Genomic DNA, 16,470 nt, shown 5'->3' on the forward strand with positions numbered 1-16,470 from the left:
GTATCTGAATGTTTTGAGATTTTTCACCAGTAAGTTTGTTTTCATTTTAATATTATATTTTAATATAACTTATGTCGCGGTAAAAGATTTACCGTGTAATTGTCCATGTATATTTTATAAAGCGAAGAATTTTAAGTCAATGTATTTCAGATGTGATACAAAAGAAAACTATCTATTTTGTGTTAAATTTTCTTGATCCTTTTTAGGTAAATTTCGACTAAATAAATGGTATCAACTTATTACTGCAGTTCTATCACGATTTAAATTTTAGTATTGCAAGAACACGTAGTTGCAATTAAAAAATTTTTGAAGGTACTTTTAATATTCTTTATATATTAAACATAAATTTATTCAGTTCTTAATATTTTTAATAGTCATGTTGATAATTGAAGCAGTATCGAGTCTGTCGTTAGAACCCATGAAGAAATCTCAAAAATTGTCATACTGACTTTATTCATAAAAGACCTTGTGTTTTAAATTTTGTATCATTCTTACAATTTCTGAGTCTTCTTACAATCTCTTTAACTGACAAAGTTTCTAAAATACTTTCAATATTAAAAAAAAACTTCCAGTGAAAATATAAAATATTATTACCTAACGATACGAGAGCATAATAAAATATCCTATTTTATTTGTAACATTTTGTTTCGATATATCTTTAATCACCTGCTAGATATTTCATCAATAATTGTGCAATGCTGACATTTACTGATGTGATGTACATACGTAGCTGAAACATGTTATAATTATTATTACATAAACACGTTTTGTTTGCACTGATAAATTATTGTATACATACACTAAAAATATTTCTTTATAAAAATATTTGCTTTATATTATCTACAATGACGAGTTCCTGCTTTCTAATACTGTACTACCATCAACATTACGTTAAGACAAATATAACACAAATATTTAAATTCTGTTACTAAATAAACATAATAATTAACATAACGGCATAATAAACATCAATTAGTTCAATTGTTGCGAATCAAATCACATGTATAAAGACACCCATATAAAAACATCATTTAGATTTCAGTTCTCCTTAATAACATTTTGACTTTTCAAATATGTTTTCTTAAAAATTTGATATATGATATTTTGTCATCTCAACGACATATCAAATTGACTTGACATAATTTTTTGTCATATAACACATCATACATAGATACATAAATTACATGAACATTGCAAATGTCTCACGTATGATTTATGTTGCACATTTATATTTCTCATGCATTATTATATTATATTAATAATCTCTAATGATGTATGTTATATGATAAAATTTTATGGATAATGTTGTAATTTTTATAAATAATGTAATATAATGTACATATACATATATCGCATATTCGTTTTTTTACAAAGTAACACTTAGTTTCCAAATCAAATTAAATGTAAGTTATAATATCAATATTGTTTTTAATTACATGTATGTCATTTCTATAATCATAATTATAAATATTTTGCATTTACATTTTTTTGTATCGAGTCTATGCACATGCACAGATCCATCAAATGTTTGTATGAGAATCATTACTGTTGTTATTATATGCTAAATAACTAATATCACAAGTAACTAGTTTCTAGTTTCTGCTTTATAATATTGTTTCTACGTTTTCATTTGTCTGAACTTAGTTACTACATTGAACATTTTATTACCTAATTACAGATTAAACAAGAAAATCAAACGTCGTATTATCAATTGCTATCTACTCAAATGATACAATAATATAAATAAGACCAATTTTCTATATTATTTAACAGAGCAACATTGTACAACAAAAAACATAACACAATTTCTTCAACAGAAATATATTTGATCTTACTTGCTTCAATGGTAGACACAAAGTTAGCTAAACATTAAATGCAATATATTGTATATATGTATGTATATATATATATATAAGTACAATAGAAAAAATCGTTATTATTTTATTTATGAGATCACATAAAAAATGAAAAGTAATTAACATTTATTACGTTTCTATCAAAGATGATTTTTTTATTCCAACAAACAATTTTGTATAATAACTATAATATGTTTTATAACATACGCATTCAGATATAAATTTTCTTAAGTATCTCCATCATCTTGCAACAATAATAATGCGCGCGTAAAGAGATAAAAACCCTCCCTCACATTACAATTTATAAAGAAAATCTTTGCCATATGGAAAATGACAAGTTTGACCAATAGTTGTCGATATTAAATCAATCTTTGCTTAAAAAAATTGTTGTAACGGATTTCGTTAAACCTTTCATTGTATTCAACAAGGATTACGTTGTTTAAGTCATCTGGTAAAGAAATGTCAATGTATTCATTGAAAATAAAAATTTCCTCCTACGGTACAACTGCTCGAATTATATCAAATATAAACTGTCAAATTAAACTGTCATGATCATCTTATTTTTCTATGTTATTGTCTAATGTTATCTGATGAAAATATGATAAGTATGAGAGTTTTTAGAACTCTTAAATATTTTGGTATTAATAAATTTATTTAAGCTCATATATATGGAACTAACCTGCATGTAATTTGTTCAATATAACAGACAAAATACTATCTAAAGAATTTTATATGGATTAGAAAAATTAATATTTAACATGTTATTTACATAATTGTAATTTAAATGAAGTTAAAATCCGTACTGCAATATGTTTTCACTTTTTATTCAAATTTAAATGCAAATAATTTACATCTCAAATTTCTAAAATATTTAGAAAAACATTAGTCAACGATAAAAAAGTAACTAAAGAACTAAATGATAAAAATAAAATTAATTTGTATATACTTAAAATTAATTTGTATACTAAGAAATATACGATCTAATAAACTATTTTAAAATCACATCTGTAAGCTATTGTGAATAGCAACGTAACGTTATTAAAATTTGATGGAACACGTTTGGTATCATATTTTTTAATCGTTTAAATATAAATTTTGATTAATTAAAAGATAATTTTGTTATCTTTATTAGAAGTTATTAAGACTTCACACTTCGAGTTTTAATTAAAATATTTTTTACTGTAATCATCATCTTTAATTAAGAAATACATTATTGTTCGCGCACTAGAGTGAGAATGGATACTTTACCTTTTAGTTGCCAATATTTATTTTGTTTTATGATGTATTTAAAGGTGTTTTTAAAAGATTGTATATATATTTTTAGCGAATTATGCTGTAATGTGTGAAATTATATGTAGAAAGAATTTTACAGCGTAATATAGAATCAAATTATATAATAGATTCCTTAGGCAAAAGTAGACTAGTAAGTTGCACAAAAATCTTTAAGTCATTACTATTTATTAAGAAATAATGTACCGCACTGTGTAAATAGAATTTAGATAACTCTTATATACTCACGTAAGCCATATGACTATTATTTTATCAAAAAATATGTTTTGAAGTAGTAATATTTACAAGATCGAAGACAAAGTGTTTCGTATTAATCTATCATAGAATTTTAAGTTACAAACTTTTCTAAATTTGTTCACACAATTGTAGGAATTAATTTATGTGGACATTTTGTAATCATGCAATAAAAAACTAATGTTGGCATTTAGAGAAAGCAGAATACAAAATGTAAAAGTTCTAGGTTCTTCTAGATTAAATTAAGGGTAGGGACTGTGGGAATTTGAAATACACAATTCTAATAGAAGAAGAAGCATATTTTACCTGGTCTGTACTTGGACTTCTTGCCTTGTCTTCGTTTTCTCGTTTCAATTCGTCCTGCCGCTTGGGACTGCGTAAGACGCGCTGGTAAGGATCGCCACTTCCAAGATCACTGGTGTTCAATACGATTAAGGAGATCTTCTGCACGATGTCCACTATCACTAATCCTGACTCATTTCCATAGGCCAATCTACGCATTAAAGCATTAAAATATTCTACTGTATTCTCTTTGCTTAGAATATGTAGTGGCTAATACAATTTCTCATTTCCATAGGCCAATCTACGCATTAAAGCATTAAAATATTCTACTGTACTCTCTTTGCTTAGGATATGTAGTGGCTAATACAATTCTGGACTACACTCACAGGCCGTATGAGGAGTTTAAACTGAGGGACGTTATATTTTCAGGTAATTCTCCGGGAGGTGCTGTTGTCAAACAAATCAGCGTCGCTTGAAAACCGGCCGGTCTTTTCTGCAGTCCCGTCTTGACTTTGAGCGGATGATTGAATTCTATAGTCTTCGTTTCCACGTTTCCCACGATGTTTCCGGTCGCCGGAGATTCACGATCCGGTGAATTGTCCGTTTCTTTTGCCGGGTCTACCGATAGGCATATTTCCAAAGTCTGCAATATTGGAAGATATCGTGTTATTTTTTCTTTCACAAGAAAAATATAAATGCAGTGTGAAAAGAGTACTGCTGTCGTGTAAGTGAGATTTAACGAAGTAAGCTAATATGTGGATAAGAAAAGAATGTCACAGAACATTTTTTCAGTCTAAGTTAATCAGAGCAAAAACTTAGTAGCAAAAGAGTATCGCATTAATAAGCAAGTAGATGACTTACCACTACTTCAGACATACTTTCAACCTTCTTAAATTTAAACAACACGACATGCTTGCCGCTTCCCGCGATAGCTAATTTGCGACTTTCAGGACAAAGGAAGATAAGTTGAATCGCTAACGGATCTTCCTCAGAATCTATACTACGTGTTTTAGTTTTTTCGAAAAGTTTCGCCGTCTTCAGTTTGTAAAGGACTTGTAATGTTCCCGCTGAAGCATCCCAAAACTTTATACTGCCATCGGCATGCCTGCGAACATACGTGTAGCTATAGAAATTTAAGCAACTTATTGATTATCGTCTAGCTTGCGATAGACCGCAACATGTATGTGCATAGTAGCATGACTGTGCACGGTAACATGTATGATATAATCACGCGTATATTTTGATATCATGGATGTCATCGTGCGATTAAAAAGATAAATTGCTTATTTATCGACAAAGTTGCATTTATGATCATAATATTACCCAGTGAGGATAATCTCGTTATAACTGCTAGAACTGGAGCTCCACTCGCCACCGGAGATAGGCCATTCCTTCTCGCTAAAGCCGGTTTTCTTCTGCGACTTAGAGCCAACAGAATAAAATGCAGGTACTAAATCCGAAGGGCAATCCGCGAAATATGCACAACATGTCACGGGAGATTCGTGAATATCCATAGGATATGGATTCTCAAAACAAGGGAATCCAGTAGTTAACAAATCTATCACAACCAGGTCATTTTGTAGTAAAACAACAACAGCGTAAGGATCTTGAAAATCTGAAAAAATTAACAACGACAATGATTACTGCTGCCAAATCATCGATATCAAATAAAATCGGTGACATACGTATGATATACATGATTGATAAATTTTTCATCATTTATATGGCAGTCGACAGAGCATGACAATTTTTTATAGAGAAAAATTAATATTTTGTAACCAATGAAAAGATAATAATTAGATCGGAATGTTTGTTCATAACACAAAATTTATCTTTTCTTTTTCACTTATATAGTGGTTGCATTTGCTTCATTAATTAACTATTAATATATATACATACATATACAGGGTGTCCGAAAAATCGCCTACTCCACTTCGGGAGGTGATTCAGGACCCAAAAACAAGCAAAAAAGTTCATACATAGGTCCGGAAATGAGCCGTTCCCGAGTTATAGGCACTTTTATGTTTAAAAATCGTAAATTTTTATTTTCAATTTTTTTTAATCACAATTTTTTTAGTCTTTTTCAACAATACACCAACAACTGATTTTGAATAGCCGTGAAAACAACTGATTTTGAATAGTCGCGAAAACAACTGACTTTAAGTAGTCGTGAAAACAACTGATTTCCAGTAGCCGTGAAAACAACTGATTTTGAATAGTCGCGAAAACAACTGACTTTAAGTAGTCGTGAAAACAACTGATTTCTTTTAAAAATAATGTAATCGTATTTACAAATATTGAAAAATTGAAAAAACTAAAAAAATTAAAATTAACAAAATTAAAAATACAAATTTAAAAATAAAAATTTTTAATTTTAGAAATAATTAAGAAAGAGGGATGCCAAGCGGATTCTAAATTACGATTTTTGAACATAAAAGTGGCTATAACTCGGAAACGGCTCATTTCCGGACCTATGTTTGTATGAACTTTTTTGCTTGTTTTTGGGTCCCAAATCACCTCCCGAGGTGAAGTAGGCGATTTTTCGGACACCCTGTATATACATACACCCTGTATGTTCGACATCTTATGCATTCTACTCAAATATTTCCTCGGCTTTTGCGTCAATTCGTGCCATGGTTCGTTATGCTAACAGTTACACTGAACAATCTTGAAGTGCTCGCCGACGGCCCAACGGAACATGTGAGAAAAATACCCGGTCATTTTGCCGAAGACGACCCGAATTGAATCGAAACGTTCGACACTTTTCTATTTATCCAACCTACATATATTTCTATTTACCAGAAGCGTGTTGCACTTTACCCTAATTATTATCTTTTCATTCAACTTGGAGAGTTTACAGTCAATTTTTCTAATTTTGAAATTAATATTTTACTTTTAAAAACACTAAAAAGCATGTTTTACTGTACCACTAGCCCATGGACTATCACATAGCGTTATAAAGTCTACAACATTATGTTCCATTTCGAGCACCGTAGTAGTTTTTCCATGTATCACCGTAATGCTGGGTGTTCTCCCAGTGGTGTCCTGTGCCAATCCACCAGAGAATATCACATATGCTTCTCTGAAAGTTTACGTTTAGGTCATACGTTATTTAAGATTAACGGATGGTTATTGCTTGGAACTATAATTTGTTAGACAAAAGATGTATCATTTTACCCCGATCTCGACAATTTCCATTCTACTTTCTGAATCGCTTTGCAACGTTCAGGTTCTCCGTCTTTGGTAAATTTCGCTGTAAAAGAGATTAGCGTAAAAAATGTGTATGCCATAATAAAAAATGGAATCAATCGAATCTCACCATGTGGAAATGTTATAGTTGGCTTTAATTGTCGAAGAGTCCAAGTAGAAAGAGAACCGTCCGAGTGACTGCACATAAATTGTTTACCTTCGTGATGCCATGTTATCGATGTTAACAGATCATCCGTTTGACATCTATAGTCAGCGCTCTTGGTTTTCAAGTCCCACAGAACGATTTGCCCAGTCGAATATCCTATAAGCATCTGAAAGCAAAGCATCCGCGCGTGTAAGAGAAGTGCGCAAATACCATTGTTAAAACATACTTCCTTGAAACAAGACACGTGGATATATATGTATGCATATATATAAGTGACAAAATGTATCCTTTTACAATATGTCTCGAGTCTGTTATCACGACAATACATTTAGCCATATACATATAGAGAGATCAGGTATAAAAATGTAGTGAATAATGGTTTCTACAAGATTTGTGCGAAGGGCACAGATAGAACTTAGAGATACGATGATTGCGCATGAATTATCGATTGCCGAAGAAGAACGAATGAGATGGACAAGGGTTTTTTTTCTTTTGTAATCGAAGACAAGTTAAAAAAAAGGCTGACCAGGTTGTATGTTACACGCGATCGAACAGAATGTACGCGATATGCAAAACCTAACAATTATGCAATTTTGATTTTGACATTAATAAATGCGAAACTAATACACTTCACACACTTGGAAAAGACTTGAACTTCTTAAATTTCGATTACTTCAATTTTTAGCATTAAAAATTGCAATTTCACAGTTCTTAATAGTATTTTTCTCAGCGTGATCACTGTCTAGAGGTAAAAACGTTTCGCTACACTTCGAAAGCCAGGAAAATAGACACATAATTGACGGACATTCAGTGAAATTTGGCTTGCACGTCCTCGGTAATTCGTTTATCTCGATTTTAAAAAGCACATTTTTATAACAAATAATGTTTCTTTCGACGTAAACAAACTAGTATACGGTTTCCTATACCGTTGCAATCGAAAAAAAAACCAAACAGCATATGACATACGATATCACATATATAATATCAAATTTAAACTATCAATATCAAAGACACAGAGAGTTGCAAACGCGCAACCCGAAACACACAAACACTCATCACACACTCATAACTGCACAATTAGTAGGTAAATATATTGATACTCGTGTAAGGTCCGTAACAGAAACTCCGTTGTCAGAACTAACAGTGAGCTCGTATAAGAAGATTAGTGTAAAAAGATGAGTGATCATGACCGCGGTATGGCTTTCGTCGATTTGTAAGCCCGATCTAAAATCACTTTGGAATATCGAACAATGTGGATATTTTCTTTTCTTTTTTTTCCCCCCTCCTTAATGAAATAGGCGTTTTCGATTCTCCTTCGTTTGTCATATCACAACAGTGACGGCATGCACGCATGCACACATACAACATGCAAGCACACACTTGCATTTATTGGCTTGGATCTAGACAAATAATCCAAGTTTGTTAAGACAAAAAAAAAGTATTTCAAGTAAACGCCACAAATGTTCCTTTTTCTCTCTCACGCGTCACGATAAAATTGAATAATGTCAATCATGAAATTATGATAAGGATGGAATAATAATGCAAAAAAAAACGTACTCAAAAAACGCGCGTACCTTGCTCAAATCTAAAGGATTATCACTCAAGTGTACTACAGCACCAGGGTGAGTCTTTCTAGATCTGAAAAATATATATATATGTATATACACACACATGTATAAGAGAACCATTATTTTTGTGTAATTGTGAAACATATATAAAAACTCGTGTGCGGTCTTTAACCGGTGTTTCATTGCAGTTTTTATCATCGTTGTGCTTCAATTACGTTATTATTTAACGTGCCGATAATATCTTTGTATATTAATTGGCACTATGCTACATTTTCATGAGACACGATAAGGAAATCGTGATTGATTAGCATATAAAGAATAAATAACAAAGCATTCTTAAATAGTTATAATAAACAGTTAAAGATTCCGTAGCGTATTAATGCCGGTAAACCAAACGTAGAGGTATTAATAGGCTTCGTCGATAGTAATGAATTTTTGGAAAGTAGAAGGAAGATCGCAGGGACTCGCTTACATAAGTTATTTTAAGTGCTCCGCTATTGGGAATTATTCGTAACCAATTATTCATCAACACCCGAGATACAGCCACGTTGCCCGTGATTTATTTACTAATCAGATTGGTATTCTGTGACGCAAGTCCTAGCCCGAGGTGGGAAAGGTATCTACGATATGTTGAAAAGAAGAATATGCCAATACTCCTTCGACTGCCGACAAGCTTTCTCAACTAATTTCTTCGACCGATTATGTAACTGACAAACTTTTCTCCACACATCGTGGATACATTTAAGTCCCAATGGTGGTACACTTATCACGAACACCCCTTATACCATCACTGCCACATTCACATCTATGTGTCTACAGTCAGGCACAATTAAGAACTACAGGTCTTTGACGTCTGTTCCTTCCAGTGTTAACAATATATATATATATATATGTATATGTATGTATACATATATACAGGGTGTTATGCAATACCCGCCTCACCTCTTATTTACGGATAGAGCGGACTAGACTGAGTCTAAAAGTCCTCTACCATTTTGCAATTTTCGCAATAGTTGACGAGCTATTAATTATTAAGACTCGCTGTCTTAGCCCGGCCTACCGTCCAATTCAAGCTATAATAAACAACTCCCCGCGCGCCTAGCCATACCAATCGCGGGACAGCCGCATTTCGCCGGGAGCTCGAATTGGACGGTAGGCCGGGCTAAGACAGCGATTTTTAATAATTAATATCTCGATAACTATTGCGAAAATTGCAAAATGGTAAAGAACTTTTCGACTCAGTCTAGTCCGCTCTATCCATAAATAAGAGGTGAGGCGGGTAGTGCATAACACCCTGTATATATTATACATATATTTATTGTATAATATTAGAATTTTTTGGAGACAATCTCCGCACGAACGTTGTCCGTTCGCCGTAATTTAATTGACCCATACATTCACACATTTAGGACACTTGAACGACACGTCCGTTACAGGAATTAGTGGAAACGGGATCTGAAAATACATATACTTTTCACTCATCTTTTTGAAAAATATCTTTAAGAGATTCTCTCTCGCGAGAGAGAAAGAGAGAGAGAGAGACACCAAGTGCTAATGTGTTATATAAAAGTCTTGTAAGGATTACACAAATAGCTAATGTATATCCCTTTTAATTTGAAACATTCTCTAAGCCACTACAATTCCTTACTTAATGTTGCAAAACAGATTTATTGTCATAGTAAATTTTAAAAGCGCGAGTGAGACATACATTTTACGGTCGATTAATCTGCAATAAACCACGATGGGCAAGAAATTACCATGGTTTGAAGAACGTTTCTCACATTAAAAGAAACATATCCGCAAATACACCCGATATATTTTCCGCGTTCACATACTTAAAAGTACCAATAATCTGTAAAACGAATCTTTTATCGTACGCTACATTGCCATTTTTGTTTTTTTGCAAATGGTCTATCCGTTGCTCTCAGAAAGTTTCATCAAAGCAATGCCTAATTAATCAAGCGCTAAAAATTCCGAGGAAATTCACAACACACTATCGCCCCTGAAGATCCTATCGCTGAAATCAATCGTGTTAAGTGGCAGTTCCCTTCGAAATACTTACCTTAATGCAACGAAAATGTTAAACGTGTTCGTATGCTCGCAATTGATGAGATTAGAAATTACGAGGACTGGCATTAGAATTTATTAAGCTCTGCATGCGTTTATCAACGATTGCGTTTATTTCAAACGTGCCAGCGTTCGCATAGACGGCACCGACGTATCCTCGCTTGTTAAGATTATCAAATATCTCCATATAGCAAAAGTATGTATACTTACACTTCGATAGCCTTGTTCCAATTAATTACATATCCAGACAGAACGAACGTTTCAATGTGCAGTATGTGAATGTTCCCTCGGTCAGTCCCGATGTACAACCATTTACTTTGCAGCGGTAAATGAATGCAAGTGATTCTGTCGAAAACGAATATTGCATGGTCCAATTAACACTCGCTGCCGAAAAGTTCAAGTGGTTTATGTTGGCGCTTGCGAAATGAAACAAAGTCCCACAAGTGTATCGCATTTCGCTCGCGCAACGTATAATTGGAAGCGTAGCCGCAGTTAGGCGTGCACTATGCACGAATATCACGTATATCGCAAAAGACGAGGCTCAAAGCTTAAAATCGGGGAAGAGCAACATTAGCCGCGCCGCGCGCTAATGACTGACCTGTCTCTTTGAAACTTGAGGCTGTGCACCACCTGCGGTATCTTCTGGCGGAAGTTCCATAAATGCAAGGTGTCGTCCTCCGTGGCGGATACCAGCGCTCCTTCGTTGATCAGGAACTGCAGTCGCAGCACGGCCACACATTCCTCGTGTTTAACATGTGCATCTACACCCGGTCTACCCAAACTGTGTTTCCCGTGATATCGGATTTAAGAAAAATACAGAATTGTATCGACTGCGAGCCACGGCCGCAGTCATAAAACAACGTCGTATTGTAAAGCAATAATCAATAATTCCGCATATTATCCGCGAGAGAACATTTTTCTCCGTACTTTCATCGCGTGGTTATCATTAATTCTCCAACTGAACACGATTCTTCGGCATCTTTTTAGTGAACAGGGGTTTGTCGCACTCGACGCTATTTTCCTCGCTTAAAATAGTAATGGCCAAGTCAGAGTGAACTAAAAGGGTCAGAATAAGATAAAGAACCTTAACTGAGTGGCCAGAGCCGTTATGTCGCATTTAACCCTTTGAAACACTTTTATTTAGACAATTAAGAAATTCATAAGGCTCTGATATGAAATCGCAGTCAAAGGAATAACGGAATAAGAGCCACGACAGGATGTTAAATGTCCAAATAACTTCAATTAAAAAATTTTTAGACAGAGGAAAGTCTCCTATTACGAGATAGGCTTCTAATATGAGATAGCAGGAATTTCTGTTAAATTAATAGGCGTTATTTGTTGATTTCACCATGAATTTATTGCTCTTGGGCCGAAATCTGTTTAGTGAAAAATTCATTCTTAAATTGGGTAATTGTTGCGAAAAAAGATTTGTGTTAGATAACATAATGTGGACGCTCGTTAAATGTATAAACAAATGATCAAATTTTAAAGGCCAAAAATAACGAGCTACTATAAAGGATGTTAGAAAAATCAGTTATATTCTTAATAATTTACATAGATGAACGTTTCGACTTTACTTAGTTTTTTCAACACCCTAATTCATTAATTACGATACATTAAATTTAAAAGGTACGTGACTGGTCATTTTAATTATTATTAAATGTCGTTGGAATACGTTAAAAAATAGTAAAATAAAAATTACATGTATATATGTATAAATGCCAACATCACAAACAAGGAGAAAAAACGATTTCCATATTGGACACATGTAATTATCGTCAAACAACTCATCGTTATGACACAATCTAAGAACGGACAGAGGCCAGTGGCAATAGTTAGACAAAATCAGTTGGTACTAAAGATGTTTTTTCTTTTTCTTAGGAGATATATTTCTTTGGTTCCAGTGAAAGATATGTTCTTCCATAGGTCCAAACGTGGTCAATTTTTTGTGGTTGGTTTGTTTCTTGTTCTGAATTTAACGTCATTTAATTAGAATCGATTTTTGTTGTAATTATTAGAAAACTTTTTGTTATAGAATTTGGATATTGAAAACCTGCTATCTTATATTAGAAACCAATCTCTTGATAGAGTACTTTTCTCCACTAGTTCCTCGAAATTTTGTATGCGATAAGAGGTCGTTGATTATAAATGTGGAGTCGGATTTAAAAAATTTTGAAAATGAAAAATGACAGACATTCGACATGGAGCACTGAAAATACAAAATTTGTATTCGAAATCAGCGACTCAAAATACCATTGAAACGTCAAACAAGATAAAGAACCCTAACTGAGGGTCAGAGCCGTTATATCGCATTTAACCCTTTAAAACATTTTTATTTAGATACTAATTCCTCGGAATTTGGTACACAATAGGAGTTCGTTAATTATAAATACGGAGTGGGATTTAAAAAATTTTGAAAATGAAAATGGCAGATATTCGATATGGAGCACTGAAAATACGAAATTTGTACTCGAAATCGGCGATTCAAAATACCATTAAACAAGTCGGAGTAAAAATATCTTTTTTAATTAAAAATGTGTTAAATACGATATACTGTGCTTCAAAGGATTAAAAGACTAGTGCATCGCATAGATAAATATATTTGATTATTAATTAGACACTAATAATCAGAACTAATGTACCATCATTGCATGAACAAGGCGTGTCTACTCATTAAAAAAAAGCTTCCTTGAGAATTTTCTGATTTTCCAAGTATCTTCATTGAAACTTCTAACAAAGTTGTAGTAATTTACGATGCTTTAAATTCAATTCAATTATCGTATAAAATTATTCTTATCTCGTTTACAGTGTGCATTCTCTCACACAATCTTGAAGACAAAATTAAAACTTATAACAATTTTTAAATAAGTAAAACGAATTGTACAAAATAATATTTTATATCACTTAAAATTTGGTTTATTTCCAAAGAATACGGGAAAATAAAATTTAAAGATATAGAATGACGTTTGGACATTAGTTATCGCTCCCAAAATGCATTTATAAGTTTTCCGTCACTCTATTACTAACTTGGTTGTTTGGCCAACTTTCGATTGCTCGCGAAATATAAAATGAAAAGACAATTTCAACAAAAGTTTCCCTGATATAATTCACTGATTTTCCAGACAAGAAAGAATTCCCTGAGAATTCCAGGTCTTCCAGGTCTTTTCGGTAGTAGATACCCCGATAAATAAAAAAAGTCGAGCATATTACATTTTATTCCGCACGAAGGGGAAACCGCTGACCAAAATCTTGTACACCAATGCCCGTTAATGCCCAGTGGGCATTACTTTATCTTATTATCTTATTTTATCTTATTTTATCTTTATAATGCAGCCCCCAGCAAGGCCTAATGCCAAAAAAATGCTTAGTAATGCCGCAAATCTGTACACCACAATGTCCTCAGCGGTTTCCCCCTTGATTCCGCAGCAAATATGGCATCGCTCAAATGAATCAATCAAACGATTAAATTGTATTATTGGCGGGCTAGAAAAATTAATCTGGCTTGCGGGCCGCTACTTGGCCGTCACTGCCTTAAAGAATTAAAACAAAATCTGAAAATGAATATGACATCGTCATATCCACTTTGATGAAAATTACTTGTTCACTGTTCTATTTTTAATAAATTCTCAATACAGTTACGAGCAGGACATATGCCTATATGTTACTTTGACTCGGATGCCGTAGACCCACGTGTTCAGACGGAGGGTTGAAACCCCATGTATAAAATGACATAAGGGTAAAAAAGTCGAGCGAGAACATTGTTGGGAAATTCTCGTCAACATCGATTTGTCAACTTCCGCGTCCGGAGAAAAGCAGGAGTCCCTTAAATACGCGAGATCCGTAAAGACTCTCGCCTACATTGAAATTGACAGCGCGGGGCTGGAGCTCTGCCGTTTATAGTTCATCGCGATAGTTAGTGATGCCCACCGAACTGCGATGAGCATCTATTACTACACTTTGGCCGCGATAGATCAATGAAATCACTGACGTGTAAAAACACACGGTCGAAGAACCACGGACCGACAGAACCGTGTAATTAATCCGCTAAAATTGTACAAACCCACCGGCACCCGAAATTTTTTACGGCGGTCACGAGAAACGAGCGGGCGCGGTTTTTACTTCCGCCAATACCGGCATTCTCGACAAGCGTTTTTGTTACGGGAACAGAATTACACGAGTGCATTTACCAATGATATTGGAGCAGTTGAGAGAAGGTTTTTGACGGTCACATCCGACGGTCGCGCAGCGGCAAACGCATAATGCATAAAAGCAAAGTTCGAAAAACGAGAGAGAGAGAGAGAGAGAGCGAGAAAAAAAAGCGAAAATTATATCATATTGTATGCAGTACCAATGGACCGATCGATCGTTCGCGTCTTTTTAGCCGTCACGCACGAAGAAAGGGACAGTTTAATTGCGGGCTGCCATCCCGTATTAACGATAACGTCGAAGGATACATCCTGAGGGATCCTGATTTAGTGCCAATAGCTAGAAGCCTTTGAACTGGATCGAATGCCAACGCAGTCGGCTGATGCGGGAAGCCGTGTCTGAATGTCTGTAACATAAAAGGTGTCCGTTTCATGCCATCTTTCCTGCTTTAGCCGCCTGGGAGAGACTATTCATCCCTGCAAGGGGTTGCGGAGATATATCGGGCGAAAGGGAGGGGGAGAGAGGGGGACAGTATTGTTTCGCAGACTTTCTATTGTGTACAACCTCGTGGACAACCCGGCTACTGTTAATTCTATACCTTTGTTGCTCGTAAATGTTAGCGATACGCATTGTTCGTCGAGGGTATTTAAAGTCGGCCTCATCGGGCATTATCCCCGACTTTCCATATAAAGAGCCACTCCCCCGTCATTAGAACAGACTGATACCGGGAGGATAGGAACAAAGTGCACTTCCTCTATCCCCGAACTTATAAAAGAAGCTTCCGCCGTGCTCAAAAAGTAGGTATTTTTATGAGCGAAACTTACGTCGCGTAAAGTAACGCGACACGCCACGTACGGGCCGCGCACGCCGATATAGAACGTCACGGCTTACGCCAGTTCTCCGCTCGAGAAACTTGGCTTAAAACTTCCCTTCGCTTCGCTTTGCCTCCCTCGCGAAGCGAGAGATGAGGTAATCTTATGAAATGGAAGAGATGCGCTTCGCCGCACGCTTTTCGCGGAGCTTGCGACCGTCCGCGTCTGAAAGAAGAAAAAGGGAGAGAAAAACCCGACTCCTCCAAAAGACCTGCGTCGCGCCTGACAGATCGGCGTGATGGGCGATCACGTGGGCGAGCCGGGGAAAATCTGATTCGGGATTAACCGCGAACGCGACCGATGGAGGAGGAGCAGGAGGAGCAGGAGGAGCAGGAGGAGGAGGAGGAGGAGGAGGAGACGGAGAGTATACACGGGCAACGTGCACGCTCTCGAGGTCGATTTTGGTGCAGCGGGACTCCGTCGAGCGCTTCTCGCTGCTGCTGGTGAAAACTGCCCTCGTTCCATTTCACCGGCAACCGCCGCCGGCCCGGTGGGCGCCGGGGAAGTGGGTTAAAATACGGCGATACGAAAGTTACGATCGCCCAGGAGGAACCACCTACCCCCGCTCTTCCCCACCTCCTCACGGGTTCTCCGATTTCACTGATGTCCCCGAGGGAGGCTCGCCCACGCGCAATTTCCGCCGGGTCGGCTCGCCGCACAGTGGGAAAAAAGGCTCTCTTTTTGGACAAAAGTCTACCGACAGTGCAATTCTCAACCGATTTCAAAAATTTTTTTTTTAAATTGTTCGTAATGAAATGCTCTATAACGTAGTACTGCGCCTTTTTTTAAACAAACTTTGT

At 35.3% G+C, this 16,470-nt stretch overlaps 1 protein-coding gene across 8 annotated transcripts in view; it reads right to left on the minus strand.

Annotated features, from left to right (window-relative positions):
• The window catches only part of LOC105557578 (syntaxin-binding protein 5), a 59,011-nt gene that overhangs the window by 26,399 nt on the left and 16,142 nt on the right, over positions 1–16,470 (minus strand). For 6 of the 8 annotated variants that reach the window (XM_012004850.1, XM_012004849.1, XM_012004848.1 and 3 more), the window contains exons 2-12: positions 15,107–15,204; positions 11,251–11,433; positions 10,863–10,997; positions 8,592–8,655; positions 6,982–7,183; positions 6,840–6,915; positions 6,590–6,744; positions 4,986–5,277; positions 4,524–4,767; positions 4,049–4,305; positions 3,687–3,873 (exon numbers count right to left, since the gene is read on the minus strand). In XM_012004850.1, the coding sequence (XP_011860240.1) occupies positions 3,687–3,873; positions 4,049–4,305; positions 4,524–4,767; positions 4,986–5,277; positions 6,590–6,744; positions 6,840–6,915; positions 6,982–7,183; positions 8,592–8,655; positions 10,863–10,997; positions 11,251–11,433; positions 15,107–15,204 (1,893 nt within the window). Of the gene's footprint in view, positions 1–1,835; positions 1,863–3,686; positions 3,874–4,048; positions 4,306–4,523; positions 4,768–4,985; positions 5,278–6,589; positions 6,745–6,839; positions 6,916–6,981; positions 7,184–8,591; positions 8,656–10,862; positions 10,998–11,250; positions 11,434–15,106; positions 15,205–16,470 lie in introns of those variants that run through there. The other 2 variants (XM_012004852.1, XM_012004851.1) reach the window with 2 other exon arrangements.

This window comes from Vollenhovia emeryi, unplaced genomic scaffold (genome assembly GCF_000949405.1).
Source record: "Vollenhovia emeryi isolate VEMERY1.0 unplaced genomic scaffold, V.emery_V1.0 DF939451.1, whole genome shotgun sequence".
NCBI classification, from domain to species: domain Eukaryota; kingdom Metazoa; phylum Arthropoda; class Insecta; order Hymenoptera; family Formicidae; genus Vollenhovia; species Vollenhovia emeryi.